We start from the raw sequence: 27,596 nt of genomic DNA on the forward strand, positions 1-27,596 counted from the left end.
GAAATTACGAAACAACAACAAAAATTAATTGGCGCTCCGGGACGACTTCATTGATGCCAGTGGCGCATTTGCTTTTTCAGCTGCAGGAAAACTCGAAAACCTGCAGCACCACATCATCTGAAGATCTTGATCTACCAATGTCCTCTCTTTCATGAAACAAAATGTAGGGTGTCTCCAGAGGCTCCAATGAATTGAAGACATCGCCAGATTGAAGTGTTCATCTATTTCAAACCTTTGTAAGAGTTTGGTGCTTCCTTCTGAGGTTGAGTCATGTTTGAAGATAATCAGTGTTATTATTAGATTGACTGTTGCCTAAGCTATACTTGTTTCCTTATAACAGTCAGTTAGTTTGGCGCATGTTTGGCAATACAGTCGATCATCACCTGTTAAAAGTTCCATTTTCAGATGATTTAACAATAAGCTTTGCACGGACTGGTTATTAGTCATATTAGGAAACGTTAGTTGAAGTTTCGGAAATTCACAGTTCCAGTTCACAGTTCTAGAGTAAACGAGTGAGAATTTTTCCAACAAAAGATTTACAAATACAAGACGAGATAGACTGTACAACTCATCGACAGTTATTGTCATAGAGTGAAACCATTCAACCAGTGAAACCTTTGAGACCTTTGAGACCTATGAGACCCATCTCATAGACCAATGATTGCCAATGCACATAGTTGCCAAAATGCAGTGTGCCAAGGAAAAGCGAATGAAAAGACTAGATGAATACCTTGATTTTTCAAAGTATTACTACGAGTAAGGCCGTGAAACCTTTCAGCTCCTCCGTCTCATAGACCAATAATTGCTAATGCACAAAGTTGCCAAAATGCAGTGTGCAAAGGAGAAGCGAATGAAAAGACTAGACAGATACTTTAATTTTTCAAAGTATTACTATAAGTAATGCAGTGAAACCTTTGAGCCGGTGATATCTTCCAGCTTCCCCATCTCATAGACCAATGGTTGCTGATGCACAAAGTTGCCAAAACGCAAAGAGCAGAGGAGGACGGAAGGGGAAGGCTAGATAGATATTTTAATTTTTGGAAGTAATACTATAAGTAAGGCAGTGAAACTTTCCAGTCAGTGAAATCTTCCAGCTTCCCCATTTCATAGACCAATGATTGCCAATGCACAAAGTCGCCAAAATGCAGTGTGCAAAGGAGAAGCGAAAAAGAAGACTAGATAGATACTTCAATTTTTCAAAGTATTACTATAAGTAAGGCAGTGAAACCTTTGAGCCAGTGAAATCTTCCAGCTTCCCCATCTCATAGACCAATGATTGCCAATGCACATAGTTGCCAAAATGCAGTGTGCCAAGGAAAAGCGAATGAAAAGACTAGATGAATACCTTGATTTTTCAAAGTATTACTACGAGTAAGGCAGTGAAACCTTTCAGCTTCTCCGTTTCATAGAACAATAATTGCTAATGCACAAAGTTGCCAAAATGCAGTGTGCAAAGGAGAAGCGAATGAAAAGACTAGACAGATACTTTAATTTTTCAAAGTATTACTATAAGTAATGCAGTGAAACCTTTGAGCCAGTGAAATCTTCCAGCTTCCCCATCTCATAGACCAATGATTGCCAATGCACATAGTTGCCAAAATGCAGTGTGCCAAGGAAAAGCGAATGAAAAGACTAGATGAATACCTTGATTTTTCAAAGTATTACTACGAGTAAGGCCGTGAAACCTTTCAGCTTCTCCGTCTCATAGACCAATAATTGCTAATGCACAAAGTTGCCAAAATGCAGTGTGCAAAGGAGAAGCGAATGAAAAGACTAGACAGATACTTTAATTTTTCAAAGTATTACTATAAGTAATGCAGTGAAACCTTTGAGCCAGTGATATCTTCCAGCTTCCCCATCTCATAGACCAATGGTTGCTAATGCACAAAGTTGCCAAAATGCAATGAGCAGAGGAGGAGGGAAGGGGAAGACTAGATAGATATTTTAATTTTTGGAAATAATACTATAAGTAAGGCAGTGAAACTTTCCAGCCAGTGAAATCTTCCAGCTTCCCCATCTCATAGACCAATGATTGCCAATGCACATAGTTGCCAAAATGCAGTGTGCCAAGGAAAAGCGAATGTAAAGACTAGATGAATACCTTGATATTTCAAAGTATTACTACGAGTAAGGCCGTGAAACCTTCCAGCTTCTCCGTCTCATAGACCAATAATTGCTAATGCACAAAGTTGCCAAAATGCAGTGTGCAAAGGAGAAGCGAATGAAAAGACTAGATAGATACTTTAATTTTTCAAAGTAATACTATAAGTAAGGCAGTGAAACTTTCCAGCCAGTGAAATCTTCCAGCTTCCCCATCTCATAGACCAATGATTGCCAATGCACATAGTTGCCAAAATGCAGTGTGCCAAGGAAAAGCGAATGAAAAGACTAGATGAATACCTTGATTTTTCAAAGTATTACTACGAGTAAGGCCGTGAAACCTTTCAGCTTCTCCGTCTCATAGACCAATAATTGCTAATGCACAAAGTTGCCAAAATGCAGTGTGCAAAGGAGAAGCGAAAAAGAAGACTAGATAGATACTTCAATTTTTCAAAGTATTACTATAAGTAAGGCAGTGAAACCTTTGAGCCAGTGATATCTTCCAGCTTCCCCATCTCATAGACCAATGGTTGCTAATGCACAAAGTTGCCAAAATGCAATGAGCAGAGGAGGAGGGAAGGGGAAGACTAGATAGATATTTTAATTTTTGGAAATAATACTATAAGTAAGGCAGTGAAACTTTCCAGCCAGTGAAATCTTCCAGCTTCCCCATCTCATAGACCAATGATTGCCAATGCACAAAGTTGCCAAAATGCAGTGTGCAAAGGAGAAGCGAAAAAGAAGACTAGATAGATACTTCAATTTTTCAAAGTATTACTATAAGTAAGGCAGTGAAACCTTTGAGCCAGTGATATCTTCCAGCTTCCCCATCTCATAGACTAATGGTTGCTAATGCACAAAGTTGCCAAAATGCAAAGAGCAGAGGAGGAGAAAAGGGGAAGACTAGATAGATATTTCAGTTTTTTGAAGTATTACTATAAGTAAGGCAGTGAAACTTTCGAGCCAGTGAAATCTTCCAGCTTCCCCATCTCATAGACCAATGGTTGCTAATGCACAAAGTTGCCAAAATGCAATGAGCAGAGGAGGAGGGAAGGGGAAGACTAGATAGATATTTTAATTTTTGGAAGTAATACTATAAGTAAGGCAGTGAAACTTTCCAGCCAGTGAAATCTTTCAGCTTCCCCATCTCATAGACCAATGATTGCCAATGCACAAAGTTGCCAAAATGCAGTGTGCAAAGGAGAAGCGAAAAAGAAGACTAGATAGATACTTCAATTTTTCAAAGTATTACTATAAGTAAGGCAGTGAAACCTTCCAACTTTCCCATCTCATAGACCAATTATTGCTAATGCACAAAGTTGCCAAAATGCAGTGTACAAAGGAGAAGCGAAGGAGAAGGCTAAATAGATACTTTAATTTTTCGAAGTACTTCTACAAATAAGGTAGATATTTTAATTTTTCTAAGTATTACTATAGGTAAGGCGGTAAAACCTTTCAGTCAGTGAAATCTTTCAGCTTCCCCATCTTATAGATAAATGATTGCTAATGCACAAAGTTGTCAAAATGCAGTATGCAAAGGCGCGAATGAAAAGGTTAGATAAATATTCTGATTTTTTTAAAGTATCACTATAAGTAAGACAGTGAAATCTGCTTCCAGTGAAAACTTCCAGCTTTTCCATCTCATAGACCAATGGTTGCTATTGCAGTATGCAAAGAAGCGAAGGAAAAGTCTAGATAGATATTCTGACTTTTCAAAGTAATACTATAAGTAAGGCAGTGAAACCTTCCAGCTTCCCAATCTCATAGACTAATTGTTGCTAATTGCCAAAATGCAGTGCGCAAAGGAGGAGCGAAGGAGAAGACTAGATAGATATTTCAATTTTTCAAAATATAAGTATAACCTTCCAGTCAGTGAAACCTTTCAGCTTACCTATTTATACGCCAACGGTTGTTAATGCACAAACTTGCCAAAATCTCTTTCAAGCATACTTAAGGATCTCCAAAAGGGAAAAATAAAAAAGTCGAAAATATTGAATCATCTTTCTGGCCATTGAATTAAAACCGCAAGTAAAACGTAATATTTAATCAATATATCTTCTGAAACTAACACAGCTCTATCAAACAAAGAAAATCTAAACGGTATCGGTTGAATTCAAGGTAGTCAGTGATAATAGGGCCTTAGCCAAGGTTGTGGAAGGCGTGCTTGATATGATGGTGTCTACAGTGGTGTTTACTACATTGTGAACAGTTTTTTCCTGGACCTGAATATTGGAGTGGTAGTCGCATGGATGTTCTTCCACTGGGTTCAAGATATTCTCCAGCGAGTATGCTACCAATGATCCAGCTGCCAAGCCGAACATATATAGCAGGGTCATCATGTTACCTGAAAAGTAGAGAAATACTAAATCAACTCAATAGACACGACTGCTACTTCAATATACACATCTCTCTCAAACGAAGAAACACAAAGTGCTTCAATAGTTAGATCATAATATTTTTCCCAACCGATTAGGGCTCATGAGGTTACAACAAAAATCAGCTACAATTAATAATGAAGACTAGTTGTTGCCCGAGGCTTCTCCCGCGTTGAATTTGGTTTGTCATATTTAGTTTCGTGACAGACCATTTCAAACAAATAGTTACAATATCTTTTTATCAACCCAAAACTTCAGGTTTCCAACTTCACTCGAACCTCAATACAAACTTTGAACTCCTATTTTTCCCTCTTGAGTTGAAATTCCCAATTCCCTTTCTTTATGGTTATTTACGCTATACAAAGAACCTACCTGCATACTTAAAGATTCTAGGTTCCGTAGCTTCGGCTGTACATTATCTTATTTTATCGTGATAACTTTTAAACGGTGATATATATCTATTGGATTGTTTTGTCAGAAAATTCCAAATTTTAATATGTATGTATTGATAGACAAGCAATGTTTTGCTGCAGATTCCGTCAATCTACACAGATCTACATTCACTAGTTAACGTACATTATTTATCAATTCATTTTGAAAACTCTACATAAGATGAGCTTGACAAGATTGAAGATACAATGGTGTATTTTCCGTAAAAAATGAAAACAACTAGGGCCGAAGTACAGAACCCTGTGAAACTTCTGAAGCTACTCTAACATAATCGACTGTAACTTATTGTTTAACTCCATTCGGTCAACATTTGAAGAGAATCCGATATATTTGAAGGGTCTCAGCATGAGATGATGATTAATGGCAAACAATATCTCGTCAACGATATAGAGTACATTTATTTAATGTACCCCCCTTCAATTTTTCGAACGGGTCAACTCAAAAAATTGAAATTTGGGATAACGAAACGAATGCATGAATACTTTATTTTGAAGTGAGACTTCAAGATGGCGACTGGGCGCCATCTTGAAGTCTCACTTCAAAATGGCGGAATATTCAATAATTTCCTGAAGATAAACACATCAATATCGATATTTCTAGAAATATTTCTTTTTATCTGGCAATTCCAACAACCCGATAAGGTTTGTTAAGTTATTTTTTGTACATAAAATCGACAAATAATGTCAGTACGACAATGAACATCATTGTTCAGTTACAATATTCTCATTTAGTTCTTGGTTTTACTAGTAGAAAGGTACCACGACAACAATCTCTAAAATGGTCAATTCTCGTCCATTGGAAGAAAAAATTGAAGCGATTTTTATTTACGGTGCGACGCGTAACTTTCACGAGACCGAAAGGATTTTCAATGAACGTTTTCCGAATCGTCCTATCTGTAGAAAATATATGAGGGAACTTGTATCCAAAATCACAACTACCGGTAGTGTATATAACAAAAAGCCTCCAGGTCATCCGTCCGGAAGAAGAGCAAGTGCAATGGATGGTAGTAAATCATGAACAGTCTACTTATTCCGTCGCGAATATTTGTGAGGTGTCTCCTTCTACTGTGTGGAGACTTTTGAAGAGGAATAGGAATCATCCATATAAAATTAAGATGGTATACCAATTAACTGAAGATGACCCTGATCGAAGAACACAATTCTGCGAAATCATGACGGAAACCATTGCAAGGCATCCTACCTATCTCCACAATATTTGTTTTAGTGACGAATGTACTTTTTTTTTTAAACGGCAATGTTCACAGACGAAATTGCCGTTATTGGAGTGACACCAACCCTCTCGTTTTCCGGGAAACACATACCCAATATCCAGAAAAAATTAATGTTTGGACATGAATATTGGAAAACCATACCTATTGTAGGACCTCTATCGATCTAAATTTAACAGGGCATCTGTATTGGAATATGCTGGAAATTACTGTTGGCTCTCTCATCACTGAAATCGAAGCGAAGCGAATCCTAATGAATTCGATATGGATATTGTATTCCAATAAGATGGAGCACCACCACATTGCTACAGACAAGTAAAAAACTATTTGTGTACTACTTTTCCCGGTCATTGGATTGGCCGTCAAGGTCCTACAGAATGGCGAACCCGCCCGCTAGATTTGACACCTTTGGACTTTTTTATGGGGCTACTTAAAGCAAAAGGTGTACGAAACTGAACCTTCTTCAATATTGGATATACGGCAGAGAATAAATATTTGTAGAGATGTAGACGTTACTGTGTTCGAAAATATTCGACGTGAAAATTTCTTTCTACCTATCATTTTTTTGGACTTCTTTCAGGGCTCTCATTATTTTGTAAAGGCTCGTTATTTTTTCGTTAAAATAAAATGAATGTACTCTTCTTCTAATTGCTTCGTATTGTAGTTTTCATAAATTTTTTCCGGAAGATGGTTTTGATCATTTCACAGCCTAATGTTTTTCCTCATTCTTGGATTTTTATATGTATTAATAATTCATGCAAATGTTACATATTTTTATTATCTACCGAATACGTACAACTATGAAAAGTCTATTGAGTATTATTTTGTGAAATGATACAACATTAAACATTTGACATAAATACTTCACATTTCACTTTTTAACCGACTCAATTATGTACGCCTATGGAACAGCAACTTGAAAATTATTTTATTACTCCACTGCTCAATGAAATGAACTATATCTTCAAACCGGACAGCCTAAATTATCTCAAACTCACCAGTTAATTCACGATGGCGATCTTCTACTTTTGTGGGGGCCTGGATCATCGGTACGCTTCCCAATATCCCATTGGTGAGTCCCAAGAAAAGAGAGAAAATCAACGCAGTTATTTCAGCAGAAAATATGGGATGCGATCTGGGCGCTACACACATTATCATTAACGGTATCATTATCAGTCTTGCTACGGAGCACCGAACCAAACGTGCTCCAGTCCAGTATCGCGCAGATGCCAGCATTTTTCCTGGAAGAAAAGGATTTTGAGAACGTGAAAAATCTATATGAACTTCTTAACACATTTATGCAAATGTGTACTGGTCCATAGACTGTGAGTTGAATTGAATAGTACGCTCCTGAAGAGTCCTGAGAAGATGGAGAAGACAACTAGTTGAAAAAAGAAACATTTTGACCAGTCATTATTACTGGTATCTGACACAAATAACTTGTTCGGAGTTTTTATCATGATTAATGAACAAGGTAGGTGTACAGAGACAGGGTTGTCTGGATATCAGTGGTGCCATCAGTACCAAACTGTCAGTGGCCATGGAGATCCTTCTGGATCTTCCTCCTCTCCACATTTTTCTGGAGAGGCTAGATGGACTGCATACAGACTTGTGCACATTGCCAGTTGCACAAATCAATCTAATGCAGAGTACAGTAGACTGCTGGTTGACACTAGAAGTCACAGCATTCTGGGAATGTCCTCTGACTTTATGCCTCCAACTGTCACCAACGAACTGCCTTTTACAGGCAGGAATGGATCCTCCGGCAGAAAGAAATATTAAGAGCAAATAGATGGATCAGATATGGATCAAAACCACCTTCAGGCTCTGGTACAGGTGTTTTCAGTTGCAAACCCAGAACAGTTATATCAAACTGGCTAGGGACCTATGCGACTCTATTTCAAGCGGAAATATGTGCTATTGAACTGTATGCGGAGAGATTGGTAGAATTCAACCTCATACAAAAGTCAATAAAAATATTCTCGGACAGCAGTAGTAGTAGTAGTAGGTAGTAGTATTTATTTTTCTTGTTTAAAAGTATAAAATTATTTTTCATAATATCTTCATACAATAACCAGAAATACGTCAGAGAAATACGTCGTAAATAAAGAGAGCCTTTTTACACTAGACCATTACACTATACAGGGTGTTCCTTAAACACATGCTAATATTTAAGGGGGTAATTCTTAGACCCATTTTAAGGAAAAAACGTCCTATGGACGTATGTCCTAAACGCTTCAACTTTTGAGATACAGGGTGGCAAAGTTTTCAAAAATAATCAGTTTTTTAATAATAACTGAGATAATTTTGTAGATATCTTTGGCATATTTGGTACATATTTTCCATGTCTCAAGGCGCATTTTCTGATGTACAATTTTCTCAATTTCCTCTGCCAGTGGCGTACGTACGAGTTTTGAAATGTATATTTTTGGCGAAAAAAATACTACGCCACTGCTTTATCTTGAATTAAAAATTATTTTTAAAATCTCCATACATTTTTGAGCACATTTGATTTGCTGGGTTTTCTTTGTCCGACGCATGGTTTTCGCTCAAAAAATTAAAAATCGCTTTACTTAAGGATAAATTCCTTAAAAATCTGATGCGGTATCGTGCATCGACTGAAAGCAAACTGATAGATCAGATTTGTTGCAAAATAATTGAGGATCTAAAAGGTATTTGTTTATTGTCAGATGCACTGTTCTCAATTAAAATCACGTCATAACGCAGCACCGCTTAATAATTTTTGAAAACATAAATTTAGTTATCTTGGAATAAATGACGTGTAGCAGAATTTATTTACTGCACCTCTTGGAAATATGGAGTTTGTCGATATGTGATTTCTTTTAGAGATTAAAAGCAGAAAAAACAGCGTACCCACCATAGCAATAAAAAACGAATTCTCTGTATGTACACACGTCAGTAGCTAATATTGATGTTGGTTTAAAGTAAGGTGTTGGTGTTAAAAACTGTCACAGCGCGTTTTGATTGATTTTGAAGTGTTATTGAAGTTATTTTGGTAGTCCGCTGTTTTTCTGAATATCAGTAAATATGGTTAATTATACGAATGCGGAAATGGCGCAAATGCATTACGTATTTGGCCTTGCCGATGGTAATGCAACAGAAGCCAGGCGCATTTATCAGGAAAGATATCCTAATCGTGCCTTACCAGATAGCCGAACCTTTTCAAAAATTCATCGTCGACTTGGAGAAACTGGTAGTTTCAAGAAAGAGACTCCGGAAGGTAGACCTCGTGTAGTAAGAACTCCTGAAATTGAGGAAGCGGTGCTGCAAGAAATTGAGGAACATCCTGAGACGAGTACGAGGAAGATCGCTAGAATTCTGGATATTTGTCATCAAATTGTTTGGCGTATTTTGGTTGATTTTTTGTTCACACGCTGTTTCCACAGCGTGTGAACTTCAGTCAGTGGTATCTACAAAGTATTGTACTAAATCCGCAGTTTGAGACACAAATTTTGTTCACAAACGAAGCAAATTTTTCTCGGAATGCCATTCAAAATTTCCATAACAATCATATGTGGGCTGAAGAAAATCCCCATGCAATAATCGAAACCCATTTCCAACACCAATTTTCGGTTAATGTATGGGCAGGAATTATAGGTGATCATCTAATAGACCCATTTTTTCTACCAGGACGCCTTGATGGTCGTTCTTATTTACACTTTCTCGAAGAAGACTTACCTGGGTTATTGGAAGATGTGCCACTTGCGTTAAGGAATCGAATATGGTACATGCACGATGGCGCCCCTGCTCATTTCAGTATAATTGTCCGAAACCATTCAAATACAGTTTATCCTAATCGTTGGATAGGTCGCGGAGGACCTCAGCAATGGCCAGCAAGATCCCCCGATCTCAACAGTTTAGATTTTTTTTTATGGGGTCACCTTAAAACTCTTGTGTATAAAACTCCCGTTAATACTTTAGAAGATTTAAGAGAGCGAATAGTTGCCTTATGTGAAACTGTACGAAATACGCCGGGAATATTTGAACGGGTGCGTAATTCCATGCGTAGAAGGGCGGAAGCATGCATACTAAGTGCAGGTGGCCACTTTCAACAATTTTTATAATCAGTTTTGGTATTATTACTAATTAACAAATTTGTGCTATTCGTTTAGACTTACTGTCACAAAATAAAATAAAACTCGTTTTTGTGAAAAATTAATTTTTTTGCAGATTATGTTTTCAAATATTATTAGGGAATTGGTAATGCGTTATGAAGCAACTTTCAGATTCTCATTCATTGTAGAATGGATCTAATTTCTCAATTTGTTTTCTGTCGATTTTTATTTTTTTGAGTGAAAATCATGCGTCGGACAAAGAAATACCAGGAGATCAAATTTTCTCAAAAATAAATGAGGATTTTAAAAATGATTTTATTTTGAAAAGAAAGCATTGGCGTAGTACTTTTCCCCAAAAATATTCAATGCGAAACCCGTAGGGATGCCACTGTTTGAAAAAATACAAATTTGTGTACATCAGAAAATGCGCCTTGAGGCATGGAGCATATGTACCAAATATGCCAAAGATGTCCACAAAATTATCTCAGTTATTATTAAAAAACTGATTATTTTTGAAAACTCTGCCACCCTGTATCTCAAAAGTTAGGGAGTTTAGGACATACGTCCATAGGAAGTTTTTTTCTTGAAATGGGTCTAAGAATTACCTCCTTAAATATTAGCATGTGTTTAAGGAACACCCTGTATATGTTTGAAAGTATGTTTTGGACCATATTTAGCACAATTTATTTTTTATCTCGAAAACAGATAGAGATAGGTATAGGACATTATTAACAAAAAAGTATTAAAATACCAGAGCGATTCCAAAAATGTATTAATATACGGGGTGGTCCATTTAAAAAAATAAAGTTGCTAGGACTTTTTGATGGAAGTGGCAACGCCGCAATGCTGATAATATTTTAGATCGATAGAACAGGTAAGGAAAGGATTTTTTTCAATCTATATTTGAAGCTTTTCAACGTAGGTGAGTTTTTAACTGAGTCATCCAGCTTATTGAAGAATTTCGGGCCGAGATAAAGGAAACTTTTTTGGAATAAGGTCGTTCTGTGAGTGTTGGGCATCAGAAAATCTCTATAACGGGTAAAATAACTATGTTGCTGGGTTGAAAATATACGTTTGTTCATGTAAACATAGCTACATAACTCACAGCGGCGTTGGAAGCTCTTGGCTCCTACCGAGAAACGTCTAAATTGGTAGCAAATTGCCAAAAACGACTCTGCTCGATAGGAAGACTTAACATATTATCTCTGGTCTGGATTCCTGGCTATACTGGCCTGGAAGGCAATGAGACTGCTGACTCCCTCGTAAAGGAGGGTGTTGCAAGCAGCTTCATCGGACCAGAACCTGTCATTGGCATCGATTAGGGCTTTGCCAAACAAAGATTGAACACCTGGATGGACTTCTATTTCCCTGAGATATTATAGTTTGAAGTAAATATTAATTAAAACGTACAAAACCTTTGAAAAATTCTCATTTTGTCAATGTTCTGTCTATTTTGATCGGACTCTCTTTTATCTATAATGTATTTTTGTTAGTACACTTTGTCTGCCATTTTATCATCCATCATATTTTATATGATTGTATTCAATACTTCAACCAAATTGGATGTTTCTTCTATTTTTAATATACAGGGTGTAATATAAGTACGTTAAAATATTCAAGTGACGTATTCCTGAGACAATTTTAAGAAAAAAAGTCTATATAAACTTGTGTCCGAAAATACTTCGTTTCGGAGATACGGGGTGTTGAAATTGAATTTTTTTGTTCGCTTTTTGAAAATAACTTTTGCATAAAATAAGTTATTTGCACGAAATTCGGAGTTTTTTGACGTGGGAAATCATAATTTCGTATTAATTTTCATGTAACATCTAGAGGGCGCTGCGTACGCTGTCATTATTTATTTCAAAGTGCCCTAACTTTTTTGACAGTAAACTTTTGGTACTTTTCATGAAAAAAACAAATTCCCACACCTATTCCAAGTAAAAAAGGAACACTTCCTCAACAACGCTGGAGGTGATCGTTTTCGAGATATTTACAATTTTCTATAGAAAGAAAGAAAGAAAGAAATAAATTTATTCATTCATGGACCAACTACATGGTATCGAACATGTCAACTTATACTTATAAATATGTAAACAAACAAACATGTAATTATACATTTAATACATATAAACATAGGACCATAAAATACAGATATATATATACATATATGTATAAATAAAAATGTAAAAACGTATAGATGTACAAGTGTAAAAATGTAAGATTAAAACATAAAAGAATAAGATTATTTACACACAGATATCCACAAAAACTCAATCAGCGAAATACTCTTGTAATGTATAATAAGATTTAGCCAATAAGAAATCTTTCAGTGATTTTTTTAATTCGATAGTATTACAGGCCTTCATTAGATTAGGGAGTTTATTATATATTTTTACCCCAGCATAATTTGGCGATTTTTCAAATGCGGATGTTCTGTGAGTCATTGTTATTAAATTTGAAGCATTTCTAGTGCAATATTGATGGAGGTAATTGTTTTTTATTAGCTCATTTTCATGTTTTTTAATGTGTAAGCAACTTTTATAAATATAAATGCAGCAAACTGTCATAATCTTTTTACTCTTAAAAATTTCCCTGCAAGAATCACGTGGCTTCATGTTGAACATCATTCTAACAATTCTTTTTTGTGTAACAAATATCCTATTTATTTCTGTAGCATTTCCCCATAACGTGATGTGAAAAGATAGTGCAGAATATACTAATGCATAATAAACTTGGATAAGTATATTCTCATGAAGTTCATACCTCAATTGCAGAATTGCGAAGTATGACTTGGATAGTTTTTTAGATAAACCTTCAATATGCTCAGACCATGAGAGTGATTTATCAATCATTACACCCAGAAACTTAGTGGAGTTATGTGTCTGTAGGACTTTACTATCGATCAAATTGTTCTTATTGAAATATATAATTTTTGTTTTCTGTGCATTTAGCATCAGTTTATTGGAATGACAATATTTTGTCATTTCACTAATACAGAGTTCGACCGATGAAATCATATCCTCCATAGATGACTCAGCTATAGCAAATGTTGTGTCATCAGCAAAATTGATTAGATAAAAGCGCCTATCGACATTAATTGGGAGGTCATTGAGAAATAGTAAGAAAAGCAATGGTCCCAGAATTGAACCTTGCGCTACTCCAACATCAACTGAATATCTTTCTGACTCAACACTATCTATTTCTACAAAGAATTGTCTATTTGATAGGAATGAAATAATCCAGTCAAGAATATTTCCTCTAATGCCAATATTATACAGTTTGGAAGCCATAAACACTTTATCAATACAGTCGAAAGCTTTAGACAAGTCAAAGAAAATTCCTGCCACATGCTTTCTATTGTCCATATTCCTAGATATGAAATCAACAAAAAGGGTAGTAGCAGATTCAGTTGACCTGCCCATGCGAAATCCATGTTGAGAATCAGATAAAATTTTATGACTTATTAAAAAATTCATTAGTCTATTGTACATTAGTCTTTCTAAAATTTTTGAAAAAATACTGAGAAGACTAATTGGTCTATAATTATCAATTTCTGATCTATTACCACTTTTATGTATGGCGATCACTTTACTCAATTTCAGCACATCTGGAAATTCACCTGTTTCAATAGACATATTGATCAGGTCAGTTAGGGGTTGCACCACACTAATGGAAACTAGTTTCAAAACATTGGGAAATACATTATCAGGTCCTGATGCCGTTTTACTTTTGAGGTTGAATATTGTTGATTTGACCTCTTCGGTTGTGGCGGGTTCGAAGAAAAAGGTATTTTGTTGCATTTCACCAGTGGTGCAGCTTTCAGACATGTCAACTCCAAAATATTCGTCAATTTTGTTTTTTATATTAGTGGAGAAATGTTCGCCAAAACAATTAGCTACTGAGACGGGATCAGTATATGTGGTATCATTTATTGTAAGTGTTATACCGCTATTATTTTTTGGACTTCTGCCTAATTTTGTGTTGACTTCCTTCCAAATTTGTTTTGATTTGTTACTGGCTTTAACAATGTTTTCGTTAATGCTAGCCCGTTTAGCATCGCTTATAAGTTTTATATAATTTTTCCTTTTTGTTTTATACAATCTTTCCAATAATGCATTTTCTGATTGTTTACTCATAACGTAGGCATTGTCTAGATCATCCCTTGCCAGTTTTAACTCCAGATTAAACCAATTTGTTTTATTTTTTTTGGGTATCGGTTGACATGATTCATCGTAAAGTATTTTGAATTGATCACAGAAATTCTGGAAATTGACCGATAATGATTTATCGTATATTATATATATATATATATATCAATATTACTTTGTAGCCAAATTTGATTTCAATAATTTTCGTCACTCTCCGCTTGCAAATTAAGTTAATTAAATCGAGTAGGCTATGAGAGTTACTTACTAAATCTACTTACCTATCAAATCTGCAATATTGAAGAAAGCCATCATCAGTATCGGCATCCATGATCCCAGATGGCAACTGATGACCTCAGAAGCCACACCGGGATAAAGACAAAGGGTTGCGAAATATACCAAGCAGATTGATATCATGTAGGGATAGATCGCTTTTGTGACTTCCCATCTAGCTTGTAGTCCTCCTACAAAAATTCAGTTTTCACTTGAAAAATACACCGTACTCGACTTGCTCAGAATAACTAGAATTTACTATTTTTACGAAGACAATGACAGGGTGTCATTGCCGTCGAAGAGATTATCTGTTTTTTAAAGAATGTAAACTTTTTCGGCGGAAGATAAATATATGGAAGCTATTTTCCGGGTTTTTTGGCCGTGGTCTGTAAGTTTTTATGCTTGACCTTTCGTCCATTACTGCGGTACTGACCAAACTCGATGAGGTGATGGTCAACGTTACCTAATGCCTGACGAAGCATCAATATCCGCGGACCACGGCCAAAAAACCCAGAAAATAGCTTTGACACTCTGATTTTAATAACCAGAATTTCAGAAATTCCGTTTTCTACAGAAAGAAACGAACTGATAGCTAAAATAAAAGTTTTTATTGGAATCTTCATCGTAAACGATGATGTCAACCATTTCTTCACTGAAATGTTAATATTTCATGGAACTTCAATATTGACCTGGTTGAAACAATAACTTAAATGATTAAAATAGAATGACGAATAGTGCGAAACAATGAGATTAAAGAATATATAAGAGAATAAATATAGTTTGATAAACTAAAAAACACGCTTTTAAAGAACATCGAACTGAAAAGTTAAAAATATTTTTTTTTAATAAGCTCAAAACAATAACGAACGAAAACTACTAAAGTCTATCCAAATCCAAGATAGAGTAAAACAAAACAAAACCGAAGAGTGATGTTCACGTGGTTGCTCAGTCTCAGATGGAAAGGGCAGCGTTCATTGGTGAATTCGCCTTATTGGTACGAGTTCGGTACCAGCACAGGGTTGTAATCAGTCGTTTGCGTGTTTGTGTGGCATGCGTTATAGTATATTGTTTGAAATTGTTTTCCAAGATGTCCAGTACAGACACTGCTGATGACACTGTGAGCTATCCTCTGAGTCCAGCCAGGAAACGATCCAAAAAAAGACATTTGAGTGTTGATATGAAAGAAGTGATTTCAAATGTGTTCAAGAAAGAGATGGAAGAAATAAAGACATCGACTGTCGACGAAGTCGTATCGAAAGTTTCCGATAAAATTGGAGTGTGTTGCGCTTCGATTTACAATGTTTCACGGGAATATAAACAACATCATACATTTTCCAAACCGTATACAAATCAGAATCGTCAAACCATTATAAAATCAATAGATGATGCTGAAAAACATGCAATCAGGAGGAAAGTGCTTGAGTACTTTTTCAGAAATGAAATACCCACGATAGACAAAGTACTCACAGAAATAAATGGCGATGTTTTATTGCCAAGTTTTAAGCGGTCAACATTCCATAAAGTATTGAAACATTTGAATTTTGTATGGAAAAAACGAGGTCGCAATAGTTTATTATTGGATAGAGAGGTAATTGTGTTATGGAGGAGGGAGTATTTGACCAAAATCAAATATTATAGGGATCAAATAAAAAAATACATGTAAAGTGAGTTCAAATTATATCAAGGACGTTACGTACAGCGCCATCTGCCCGCGAATAGATCAAGCAATAATGTCCGTAATTCTGTCAAATACAGATCCCGAGCTTGAGAATTACAAACAAACAAACATACATACAGGTAAAGCTAATGAAAGCGTGTTGATTAAAAAATAAATAAATTTATTATCACTCACTGAAACCAGTTGCAGTTCTGAAGTTTCCATGTTCATGGAATCATTATCTTCGACAGATAAAAAATACTTTGTAACAGTTTTCCTGAATTCAGTAGCAGTAGCAGAAATATTGTTCTTTACCGACCTCACCAACCTTTTTAAATGATTGACTTTCTTGTTAGGTGGTCATGACAATCTGAATTGACATTATAATAGATTTGTGATGCACTGTTTGGAACTTGACTATTACATAAGGGCATATTGTAAAATTAATTTGAAACTACTAGATAAGGTAATTAATTTAAGACACTCGAGAGGCATGTACATAGAACAGGTATCTATGGTATAAATAAGGATAGCTTTGTAAGTATGATTGGTTTGGTATTCCTCTTGAAGATGATCACTTGGTCATCGAAACACGTGTCGAGGTGTTAAAATAACGGTTTGGTGTTGGAAAAAAACTCCAGTAATATTCATTATAATAGATATTCGAATGTTAATATCTATATCTTGTCAAATGAATGAATATACTAATTTTTGTCTTGTAACCTGTCATAAAATTTTATTTGAGCTGGTCCCATTGGTTTTTAAAACAATTTTCCCAGATTTCTGTAACACTACGAGAATGCAGAATATACATATCATTATCAAACTTCTTTCTTCTTATTTATCTTCCTCTCAAATAATCAAAAACAGAAGTTTAGGCTGGCAGACCTGTTCATAAGCAGATTCGAAATGGAAACCAAGGAAAAGTCAAAGTATTTTCCTAGGATTTGGCTAAGGTATGTTAATGATATTTTCGCGATATTCGATACCAAAAAATAAAATATTGAGGACTTTGTTTCCTTTTCAAATAATAAATGTCCATCGATAAAATTCACATATGAGTTAGAAAATAAAGGACAACTACCATTTCTTGACGTTTTGGTCACTTGGTGATGGAAACACGTGTCGAGATGTTAAAAATAACGGTTTGGTGTTGGGAAAAAACTCCAGTAATATTTTGAAACAGAAGAACCATTTGAAAAAACTAAAAATTAAAATATAATTATTCAGATTAGCGAAAATTGTTTACTGAAGAGCTATTATTGGTATTTTCAATGGAATAGAAATATTTCTTCGAAACGAAACGATTGAAATAAACTCTATACTTTGTTGATTTCACCGAATGCAAATATCAAAGTACCTACTTCCACTTTTAACTTGCTTTGAGTGTTTCTTCTGCGTATTGAAATTAGAGCCTGGAAATTCGTTCTAAAAAATAACTTGTTCGTTGTTTTCCTGCAAGGCAACAAATCTGTTATCAAATTTAACCTTGTAAAACAATGCTTATGAAGCAGAAGAGTTTAGTTATAATGTTAGGTTTGCTATTCTTATCTGTTCTCAGTAACATACGACACATAACTAATTGGTCTATGACACCGAAAAATTTGCAGAATTGTAAATATACCGAGAGGCAATACTAAATGTACAGTATTTTTTTCAATACATAATGTATTCACGAAAACATAAAGCTCACAGTAGAACTAGAAACCAATAATTGGACTTAATTTCAAAAAAAGGGAAACCAATAACACATGTGCTGCTACCTTTTAGAGAACAACCACGATTTCAACAAGGACTACTACATATTAGATACAGAAAACAAAGGACAAAGTGAAACTGTATTGTAATTGTTTCTTCAAAGAAAGAGTTTCTACTTGTCCTCCTCCATCTTCATACAAAAATTTGGTAAACTTTCAAAGTATAACGAGAAATCCAAGGGACCCTAGCCTACTTGGATGTACTTGTGAACAGAATGAATATAACAATTGGGCCACAGAACGTACAGAAAACCAACACACACAACACAGACAGGTATCTGATCAAAAACTAACCACCAGCTACAACAAAAAAGAGGGATATGCCTTCAAAGCACATTCCGCATAGGTGGAATTGGTTTTCTTTAGTTCGAAACCCTTTTCATGTTAGGAGATACTCGTTTTAAAATTCTTCAAAGTCCCTCCTATATAAAGTTTTTGGTACAATCCACATGTTAGTTTGACAAATCAGGGGTCTATACATATATTTTTTTGATTGATGCAACTAGTTTTCCTTCATTTGTTCACAAAAAGGATTTGAAGCTTTAATAACTTCTAATGATTATATGCGAGCGCTTTCGATAGCAGGTTGTGCTATCATCTTCATGGCTCTACTCAAACTGAACGTTTTATCTTCTTGTTTGTTCTTTTATACGGTTATAACGCCTTAGTGCAGGTATTTATCCTCTCCTTTCATCCGGATATCTATAAATTTGCCAGTACTTGGGTTACAACAGGTAATATCCTTTGTGTTGTTGTTTCTTTAGCTTCATTGTTTCCAGGAATGTGTATTGTATTGTGAACTATATTGAATGTTAGGTCTTGTTAAGTTTTGATCTGTATTTGTTCCTCGATAAGTGAATTACGACTTTTAAATTTATGGATGTTTAGGTTTTTCCAGATGTCCATACGGTTTCCTTTATTGACTTGTTTTATGAGTTTGATATTTTCTTTCCCTCACCAGATTCGTGATTGCCCCTTCATTTGACGAATATCGGTGTCCTTCGAGCGCAATTTTCAGATGAGGGAACAAAAAGAAGTCGCTTATGGCTAGATATGGTGAATAAAGTGGATGGTCAAGCAGTTCAAAACGTAATTCGTGAATTTTCGTCATAGCAACCGCTGAAGTTTGAGACGGTGAGTTTTGCCACAAGTTCTGTCTTCAGCTTGTCAAGTAATGATGAATGATGCGTATTAAGCTCCTGCAATGTTTTGAAGATAATCGATTAGAATAACTTCATGACTATCCCGCTTTGTAGTCCACTATTTGAACTGTATTTTTGTTTCGGTCGTATAATGGTGTATCCATAATGGCTGAAACTTTGCTGAGTAACTGTCAACTAGCTTTTATTTACGATTGCTGCTATCTTCATGTTGAGGTCGGAAACTTTTTAGACCACCCTCGTACATACAAAAAATTGTGTCACTCGTTAACATATTTATATATTACCTGTTTCCCTAAAAGTAATATTATATTGTAATTGTTTTTTTCGAAATCTATCCAATTACCAGACATGATCATTTGTCTAATTGAGTGTTTTAATCAAGTACTGTTATAAAAAAGACATTGTAGAATAGTACCAGTACCGTGCTCGGAATCTCACGTTAAAAGGTGAGACCTCGTTACTCCCTAGCTTCGCCTATTGAGGGTTGTCGTCCACAAGAGGCAGGCAGCTGTTTAATGGTTAAACAGATGTCAAACTGATGAAGATGCCGTGTAGCGAAACGCTTGTTGTTTGATCATTACCATGAATAGTGTTATTAATTTTCATTGAAATTCAACGCTTAGCAGTAGCACAATCTTTTGCACTTGTAATAATAATTATATCGTACTTTATCAAAACATTCACTTACTCTTCAAGGATGACAACCCTACTCCACTGGTACTGACACTTGGACGACCTCTGATCACAATGTCTTCTACTTTGTAAGTGGGAACAGCAGCAGAAGGTTCGTATGCTGGATTAGCGAAACTGAGGGAATTTCCAGTGGGTGGTGGGCTGGTTTGGATCTTCAGTACTCCGTACTGGGTATCTGTAGTTTCAATCTGAAAACGAAGGATGGATTTTTCGGTTTGTGACTATAGAAGTATAAGAAAACTGACCAAAATGTAGTAATCAATAATAACGCAGAATGGACAGAAGATGCATCTGTAATAATACAAAATAAAATAGAAAATCTGAATGTTTGGATGTTGATATGGGTGTCCCACAAGGTTCCGTCTTGGGACCTGTGTTGTTTATTTTGTACTTCAATCAGATTGATTGTATTTTAAAGAGTTGTCACCACTCTGCCTACGCAGATGATTTATCATTGGCGTTGTTATCATCTGACACTTATTTCTAGATGGTAATTGTAGATAATATATCAATTTTTTTCTTTGGGAATAACTCACCAAGCCAGCATCTTCTGTCGGTTCCAGGGTGATTCTAGTCTTGGCCCTCTCACATAAAGCTATATAAAACTGAATAAAGTCCGTTCGTCTTATGAGATGGTACATGGCGAAGCAAGTGGCAACTGAAGATACCGACACCGTGAAGAAATAGATGGTACTACCTCGAAGTTCTTTCACCAAGAACCTTGTCAGAACTCGGACGGTTGATGTGAATACTCCGGAAGTACCTGAAAGGAACATACATTCAAGTAAACGAAAGTGAAGAAGAAATGTAAGAATGAAGTGCTAACTCTTTATAACTTCCAGAGACATTGGGAGAGAGGGAATATACTAAATGGTAAAATAGATTTTCTTCTCTTTCTTTCAAAATTCATCATGAATATTAACATCGCGAGTAAATAGATCATATTGATAAATTTTGGACAAAAATAGTATGGAAATATTTTCATTGTTTCCCTGTCCAAGAAATACTAATACTCACTCACTTACTCACTTAGGTTAGGTTAATAATAATAATAATATTTATTTTCCAAAAGACATAGTACAATATGTATAGGAATAGTCGGGACAACAAAAGGTAAAAAAGTAAAAAGTAAAAAGATTGATAAGCTAGACAGTAACAGGCTTATCACCAACTACATATTAAAATATTCATCCAATGAATAAAAACATTTTTCAATTAAAAATTTTTTCAGTATCTTGTTGAATTTCCTACATTCATTGACATTTTTTATATCGTGGGGTAGTCTGTTATAGATTCTCAGCCCCATATGATCAGGTGAGTTATAAGTGATTTTATATTTGCAAAATGGAATGTGAAAATGATTTTTTTGACGAGTGTTAACGTCATGCAGGTTTGCATTTCTGTTGAATTTAGTTTTATTTTCATGAACATAATTACAAAGTTCATATATGTAGAGTGAAAATAATGTCAATATGTAATATTTAACAAACAGTCCTCTAGCAGAGTTCGTGGAGGAAACGCCGGCCACAATTCTTACAACTCTTTTTTGCATGATAAAAACGTCATACCATGCCTGATTCGAGATGCTACTTGGGAGTGATTTAAGGATATTAGTTGAGGCTCCTCCAGGACCTGCTTGAGACTTCTGAACATATAGCATAAAGAATTCAATCTTTTATTCAAATAAGTGCAGTTACTTTTCCAGTTCATATTTTCATCGACAACTAGTCCGAGAAATTTTACTTCGTTTATGTTACATATTAGTGTGTCACTAACGCAAACATTCAATGAAAGACAATTTTTTTTGCCAGTTATGAAATTTGACGATTTGGGTTTTCGTTGCATTCAGATATAAAGAATTTAGGCTACACCACTCGTTTATAGAACTGAGAACTTGTTCGCATTTCTGTTGTGCTGCAATTTCATCCTTGTCCGATATTATGACAGAGGTACCTATCATCAGCGTACATGGTAGCAGGGATCCCTGTAAGGTATTTCTCAAGATTATTGGTATACAATAAAAATAAAATTGGCCCCAATATAGACCCTTGTGGAACTCCCATGTTAACCACTTTAGTTTCAGAATTAACGAATGTGTTTGCTCCGGAAATATGTTCCGAAATTTGTACATACTGTTCAGTTAAGAAGGAAGAAATCCAATTAAAAGCAGAGCCTCTGATTCCATAGTTGTATAACTTCGATAATAAAAGCTGATGATTAACACAGTCGAATGCCTTGCTGAGATCACAAAAGACCCCAGCAGGGCATTCTCCTGATTCCAAATATTCAATAACTTGGTTAAAGAACGAAATTGCAGCCGTATTCGTTGAATGATTAATTCTAAACCCATGCTGATTTTCACTTAAAATATTAAAACCATCCAAAAATTTCAACAACCGTTCCCAGAGATCTGGAAACTGTGAGTAGAATCATTTACGAAAATTAAAGATTTGGCTTGGATTTAAGTTGATATCAGGTCATTTAAAGTTACTACAAGAAGTGGACCTGGAACCTACTCTTGGAGAACACCTCGTAATATGTGTCGAAATATCTAGTCCAGTTCTAGTTCCTCACGCCCCAATTTGTAGATTACAATATTCAACATCGTTACAGGATTAGTTCATTATTCATACCATCAGAAACAAATTTTAAAAGTTATTTTATTTGATGAGATTATTTAGAAATGAGATGACTCAGAGACTCATTTACGTCCCTGAACATTTTAATAATTTCTTGTTTCAACCACTATGAAAGTATCAATAATAACTTGTAGGAGAAAAAGATATTCCACATACATACAGTTGAAATGGAAACACCCTCATAAAGTATACTTTTAAAACGATTGTATTTTTTTCCAGGTAGATAATTGGGAAGTCTACTAGAATACCAAATTCAATGAACGAGTTTTCCTTCAGGACCACCTTTCATCATTTTTTAATATTATAAATCAAACATTATTTGCGATTTCTTTTTGAATCTAGTTACACGACTGGAATTACGTAGTTTTGAAATGGTGTATGTAGATATTACGTAGAAATGCGTTCGTCATTAAAAAAGCTATAATGGAATAAAATTCGAAAAGCATGCTATTTGATTATCTTGCCAATTCATCAAAATTTTGACAACTCCACTCAACAGATTTTTTTGTTTGCCATTCAAGTTGTAATGCATACTTTGCTAGTTTCGTTCCACACTAATACGAAATTCAGGATACTTACTTTCCCCCACCATTACAGCTTGGGTGTATTTCGGTGGTAACATGCTGGTGTATCCATAAAAACTCGATTGCTGAACTGGAAAAATGTTGATAATGATAGTGAATTAAGTTACCAGGACGATACTACTGTCAAAAAAATATTTCACTGGCCTTGTTTGCCTGAGCCCACATCGTTCCATTCGGCGCCCAACGCGGGGCGCCAGCGGTAAAGATACGGTTTCAGGCAAATAAGGACATTGAAATCAACAGATTTTGAATCACTAGTAAAATATTTTTCAATAGCAGTTTGTGTATTCAAAAAAAATGTGGCTTATCAGGAAATTGTTTTTTATTTAAATCCCTAAACATCGAATACTCACCAGTACAACCAATTGATACAACGGCCACTGCCGCTAAATTAACAGTATAAGAAGTGGCTGATCCAAAAGCTTCCCACCATACTTCGCAGACTACTACGAAGATCAGAGTGATGAAGGACATAATGTAACCTACAAAAAATATGAATGACAGAACCTGGAATCGGAAGATCATTCGGTATTCATTTTCCTTTCTGTCTATCCCTTTTTCAATTCAGTTTCCCTTGACTATGATTTTGAATGAAGGAGTAGAAAGAACTAACCGAAATTTATTCTGGAATTCAGCGAGAAAGTTTCCACAAGCAGATTGTTTCCAAGAACAGTCAACAAGGCCACTGCTATGTATACCAAGGACATGTCGAATACTACTGGAGTTCCAGGATATCGCACTTTGAAGTAATCCATGGCCATGATGAAACTAAAAAAACAAGAAATAGTTATTAAATACAATAAGATTTTCACATCCAGATGTGTTATGACTTTGAATTTCACTTCCTAACTTTAGTTTGGGAATAAAATTTCAATGAATATATTTGAATGACTGTTAAAGTTTTCCCATGAAACGTTGTTGGTAATAAAAATAGACTTTCGTTTGTCTGAAAATATAGCAAATTAACTTTCCATACTAAATATTTTTCTATGAATAATAAAGATTGTTATGTTACAATTTTATTGAAAGTGTTGAATATTTCCAACATTCACTTCAATGCATTCAATTTAAAATTTGGTTACAACTTTTGTGCAAAACGTTCTCAAGCAAGTATCATTTTATTTCATCAATCTTTTTAAAAAGCTCATTTCTGACAAAGAATTAAATTTTTTGATGATTCAAAAAGTTTGTTGTATTTGAAAGATACATTTAAAACGATTGTTGATAATTTTAAATCGGCGCTGGTATCGAGCGGATTTATCAAGAACTTCAAGCGTTACATATGGCAACATGCTAGTTCAGTTATAGTACGACAAAACGCCGCGCCGTTCAACTGTGCTGTGCCGTGGCGCCGAATAAATTGAATATTTGTGACAATAAAAAGTAAAACGGCGTTCCACAGATACATTTTTGTTATATGTCAATTGCATCTAATTATATTATTCCATTTATATTATTAATATCATTTGTAATTTGCCAATTTAATATGTAATATGTGAATTTAATTGAACTGAATGTTATTTTTTAGTATATTTTCTTTAACATTTCCTGTAATTGGGTGTACATCTGTTGGAAATAAAGTGCTATCAGGGCCGTCGCCATGGGGGGAACCTCCCCCCCTGCTTTTTGGACTTGGGAAAAAGTTGGGAAATATTGGGCCGTAAAGATAGTAAATAGTAAAAAAATGAATAAAAATTTAAAAAACAAAAATGAGAGGAAAGGAAAGGAGAGGTTATAAGAAAAGGGAAAGAACCAGGAGAAGGTTGGGATTTCCTAACATGCATAACTTGAAGAGAATTCTGAGTGGTTTGAAATCTTCAAAAAAGTTTGATTTCTCCAAGAAAACAGTCCTGAACAGTCCACAAATTTTGACGTGACAATTTTACAAAATTCCCAACTTTTTGCTGTTTTTTCGACTTGGGAAAGTTGGAAAATTTCGGGCCGTGAAGATAGAAAAAATAATAGTAGAAAACAATAAGCACAATATTATTAAAGTTTTGTTTCCTTTCATTTGTATTGAATATTCCTATACATGGTGGAAGACCAAGGACCTTGGTCCAAAGTAAAATAATTCCCATTATTATTTTTATAATCACCAAAATTTATTTTTGTTTGTGCATAAGCATAAGCATTCAGCCAATCTTTGGATAGCTAAGTGAGAAAATTAATATATTATTATAGTAGTAACTAATCCCTCGGATTTAATTTCTTCGAAAGTTGGGAAATTTTGCTCGTGAGGTTGGGAAAATTTGGATTCCCTTCCCCCCCCTTGGTTTTTCATTTCGCTACGGCCCTGAGTGCTATCTATCTATCTATCTATCTAATATATTTTGAGAAAGTTTTGGTTACTTTACTTCATTTAATACTTAGTTTTTTGAGAATTATATTTTGTGTATTTTGTAGGCAGCGGTAAAAATTCTGAACACGAGAAAGAAAAACCGAATCACTCAGTTAGAACACCTGTTGAACCCCTATCATGCACCCTCAACCCGCTCCATGGGGCATCACTTCCTTTCCGTTCTAAAAATGCTCTCGATCATACCTGTTATAGGGTAGCAGAAAACCAGCTCCGCCAAGAACGAAGGCTAAATAAACGGCATTGTATGCGTCCAAAGGGGGCGACAAATTGGTAAAAGCACCCCTAGTGTGATGGTCCGTCTCCCTCTTCGCTTTTCCGAGTTTGGCATATCCGTGGACGTCGTTTCGTTCTTCTTCCATTACTGACTACGTTTCTAATTTTTGTTACCCTTCATTTTCGGGCTGTCACTGGCACTCTCGCTCACGATCTTCGATGGGCGGGGAAGAATTTTCAGTTTTTCTCGGTATCTGATTCCGATTTCGACTTATTCCAGGAAATGGAGGTTCACTTTTCACTGATGCGCATGATGGGGTAGTATTGATTCGTGCGCGGTTTAGGGTGGTTGTTGCATTCGATTTTTTTTGGTAACATACAGGGGCTTCGGAAGCGCAGAAGGGCCACGTATTTGGTTCCTTGACTTTGAACGTCGAAATTGCTACAAAAACACTAAATGCTTTGATAGTAAAAAACATTTCTGAGAACAATTCTTCATTTTCGTGCGCTAAAAAGAAAATAAAAAACTTTAAATTGAATCAAACCCATCAGTTCTTTATATTATCTGTACAATTAATTCGACATAGATAATATAAAAGCTCAAAAGCTACAAACGTTTTTTTTATTAATTTTTTGTCAATATCAAGTTACATATTATATTTTTATTATCATACATATTATCAATTTTCATCAAGTAACTGGCCAGTGTATTATTATTCTTCTTTCTACTTAGGTACAGATAAATCTCGCGAGAAGTTTCTATATACTATAAATTATGTAATGTAATGAATTGATGGGTTTGATTTGAGTTTATTTTCCTCTTATTAATGCATGTTCGTGGAAGTTTGTTCTCAAAAAAACTCTTTTTATTTTTTTTTTATTTTTCAATTTCAAATTTATATACTTTGCACTGTATGTTCCAAAAATTTATTATCTGTATATTTTTGAATTGTCATACAGGAGTTGTACAGCAATATAAATGATATCTTAGTTTCAATACACTTTGGTATCAAAAAAATTGAAACTAAGAATCATTCAAATAATAATAATTGTTTGTAAAGCTATCTAATACCATTGTCTATAGATTTATTAGACAATGCTAATACATTTGATTTATCGGTAATATTTCAAAGGTTGTTGCTACCGCCATCTATTAGTAGGTAGTGAGCAGGTAAACTTAAATTTACAGACTTCTTAAAATGTTTTGAGTTAAGAACTTATTCTGGGCAACACGAGATAGTGAATATCTTTGGTCAGACCTTATACAAAGGTCATAACAAAGATACAAAGCCTATAGAAGCTCAAATGTGGCATTTTCGTGTCACCTAAAATTTTTAGTACTTACCCTGACCTTCAGAGGGCAATGGCAGTACGATGTCAGAAATGGGTAGCGTCGCTGACAAACTAGTTGGCTTTCAAATTCTATTCTATTTTAACGTCCATCCCAACTACGATATGGGCTAAGGATAAATGGCTTTGTATTCTTTGGGCATGAGTTAGTCTATATACAAAGGTCATACAAAGCAAATAAGCATTATATACTTGATGTACTTTATCTTTATAGGAATAGAAACCTTTCGTAGAAATTTATGCCGCCACTGAAAGATGTCGCTAAAATTAATTTTCCAACCAAATTGGGCGAGTTCAGTTTCTTTAAAAATTTTATACCTTATAAATTTCAAATAAATACAGAGTGCTGATGTTAATTGTGCCGAATGAAAGAATACATGTGTATCTGCTGTTTACAGACGCTGGTCGTTATTCCCAGTTGCAATAGCAAATTCACTCTTATATGCCTGGAAAAATAGTATCACTGACTTTTGTTACGTTTCTACGCTTCCGTATTTCTATCCTTCGTACTATTTGAAAAGTTTCTAGAAAAAA

The 27,596-nt window shown here is 35.0% G+C and overlaps 1 protein-coding gene across 2 annotated transcripts; it reads right to left on the bottom strand.

Annotated features, from left to right (window-relative positions):
* Positions 1 to 4,129: 4,129 nt before the first annotated feature.
* Ent3 (Equilibrative nucleoside transporter 3) lies at positions 4,130 to 26,062 on the bottom strand. Of its 2 annotated transcripts, XM_074176851.1 has the most exons (9): positions 25,683 to 26,058; positions 23,754 to 23,908; positions 23,494 to 23,622; positions 23,136 to 23,210; positions 20,454 to 20,680; positions 19,913 to 20,105; positions 14,656 to 14,838; positions 7,152 to 7,394; positions 4,130 to 4,444 (listed from the first exon to the last, which is right to left on the bottom strand). In XM_074176851.1, exons 1-9 carry the CDS (start codon positions 25,856 to 25,858, stop codon positions 4,194 to 4,196), a joined length of 1,632 nt encoding a protein of 543 aa, XP_074032952.1. In that variant the 5' UTR covers positions 25,859 to 26,058; the 3' UTR covers positions 4,130 to 4,193. The 2 variants fall into 2 exon arrangements, with proteins under 2 accessions (XP_074032952.1, XP_074032953.1); XM_074176852.1 differs by lacking the exon at positions 23,136 to 23,210 and having other exon boundaries at positions 25,683 to 26,062.
* Between the last annotated feature and the right edge of the window lie 1,534 nt (positions 26,063 to 27,596).

The sequence above is a fragment of the Leptinotarsa decemlineata genome, unplaced genomic scaffold (assembly GCF_025532065.1).
Source record: "Leptinotarsa decemlineata unplaced genomic scaffold, Ldec_3_MD MMD2_tig00002082_RagTag_RagTag, whole genome shotgun sequence".
In the NCBI taxonomy this organism is placed as follows: Eukaryota; Metazoa; Arthropoda; class Insecta; order Coleoptera; family Chrysomelidae; genus Leptinotarsa; species Leptinotarsa decemlineata.

Coding starts and splice junctions, on each gene's coding strand:
- Ent3 (XM_074176851.1), bottom strand. CDS start 25,858: ATGGAAGAAGAACGAAACGACGTCCACGGATATGCCAAACTCGGAAAA. Junction 23,909..25,682: donor TTTCTGCTACCCTATAACAG/GTATGATCGAGA, acceptor TTGTTTTTTTAG/TTTCATCATGGCCATGGATT. Junction 7,395..14,655: donor CAATATTGCAGATTTGATAG/GTAAGTAGATTT, acceptor CTTTTCTTCCAG/GAAAAATGCTGGCATCTGCG.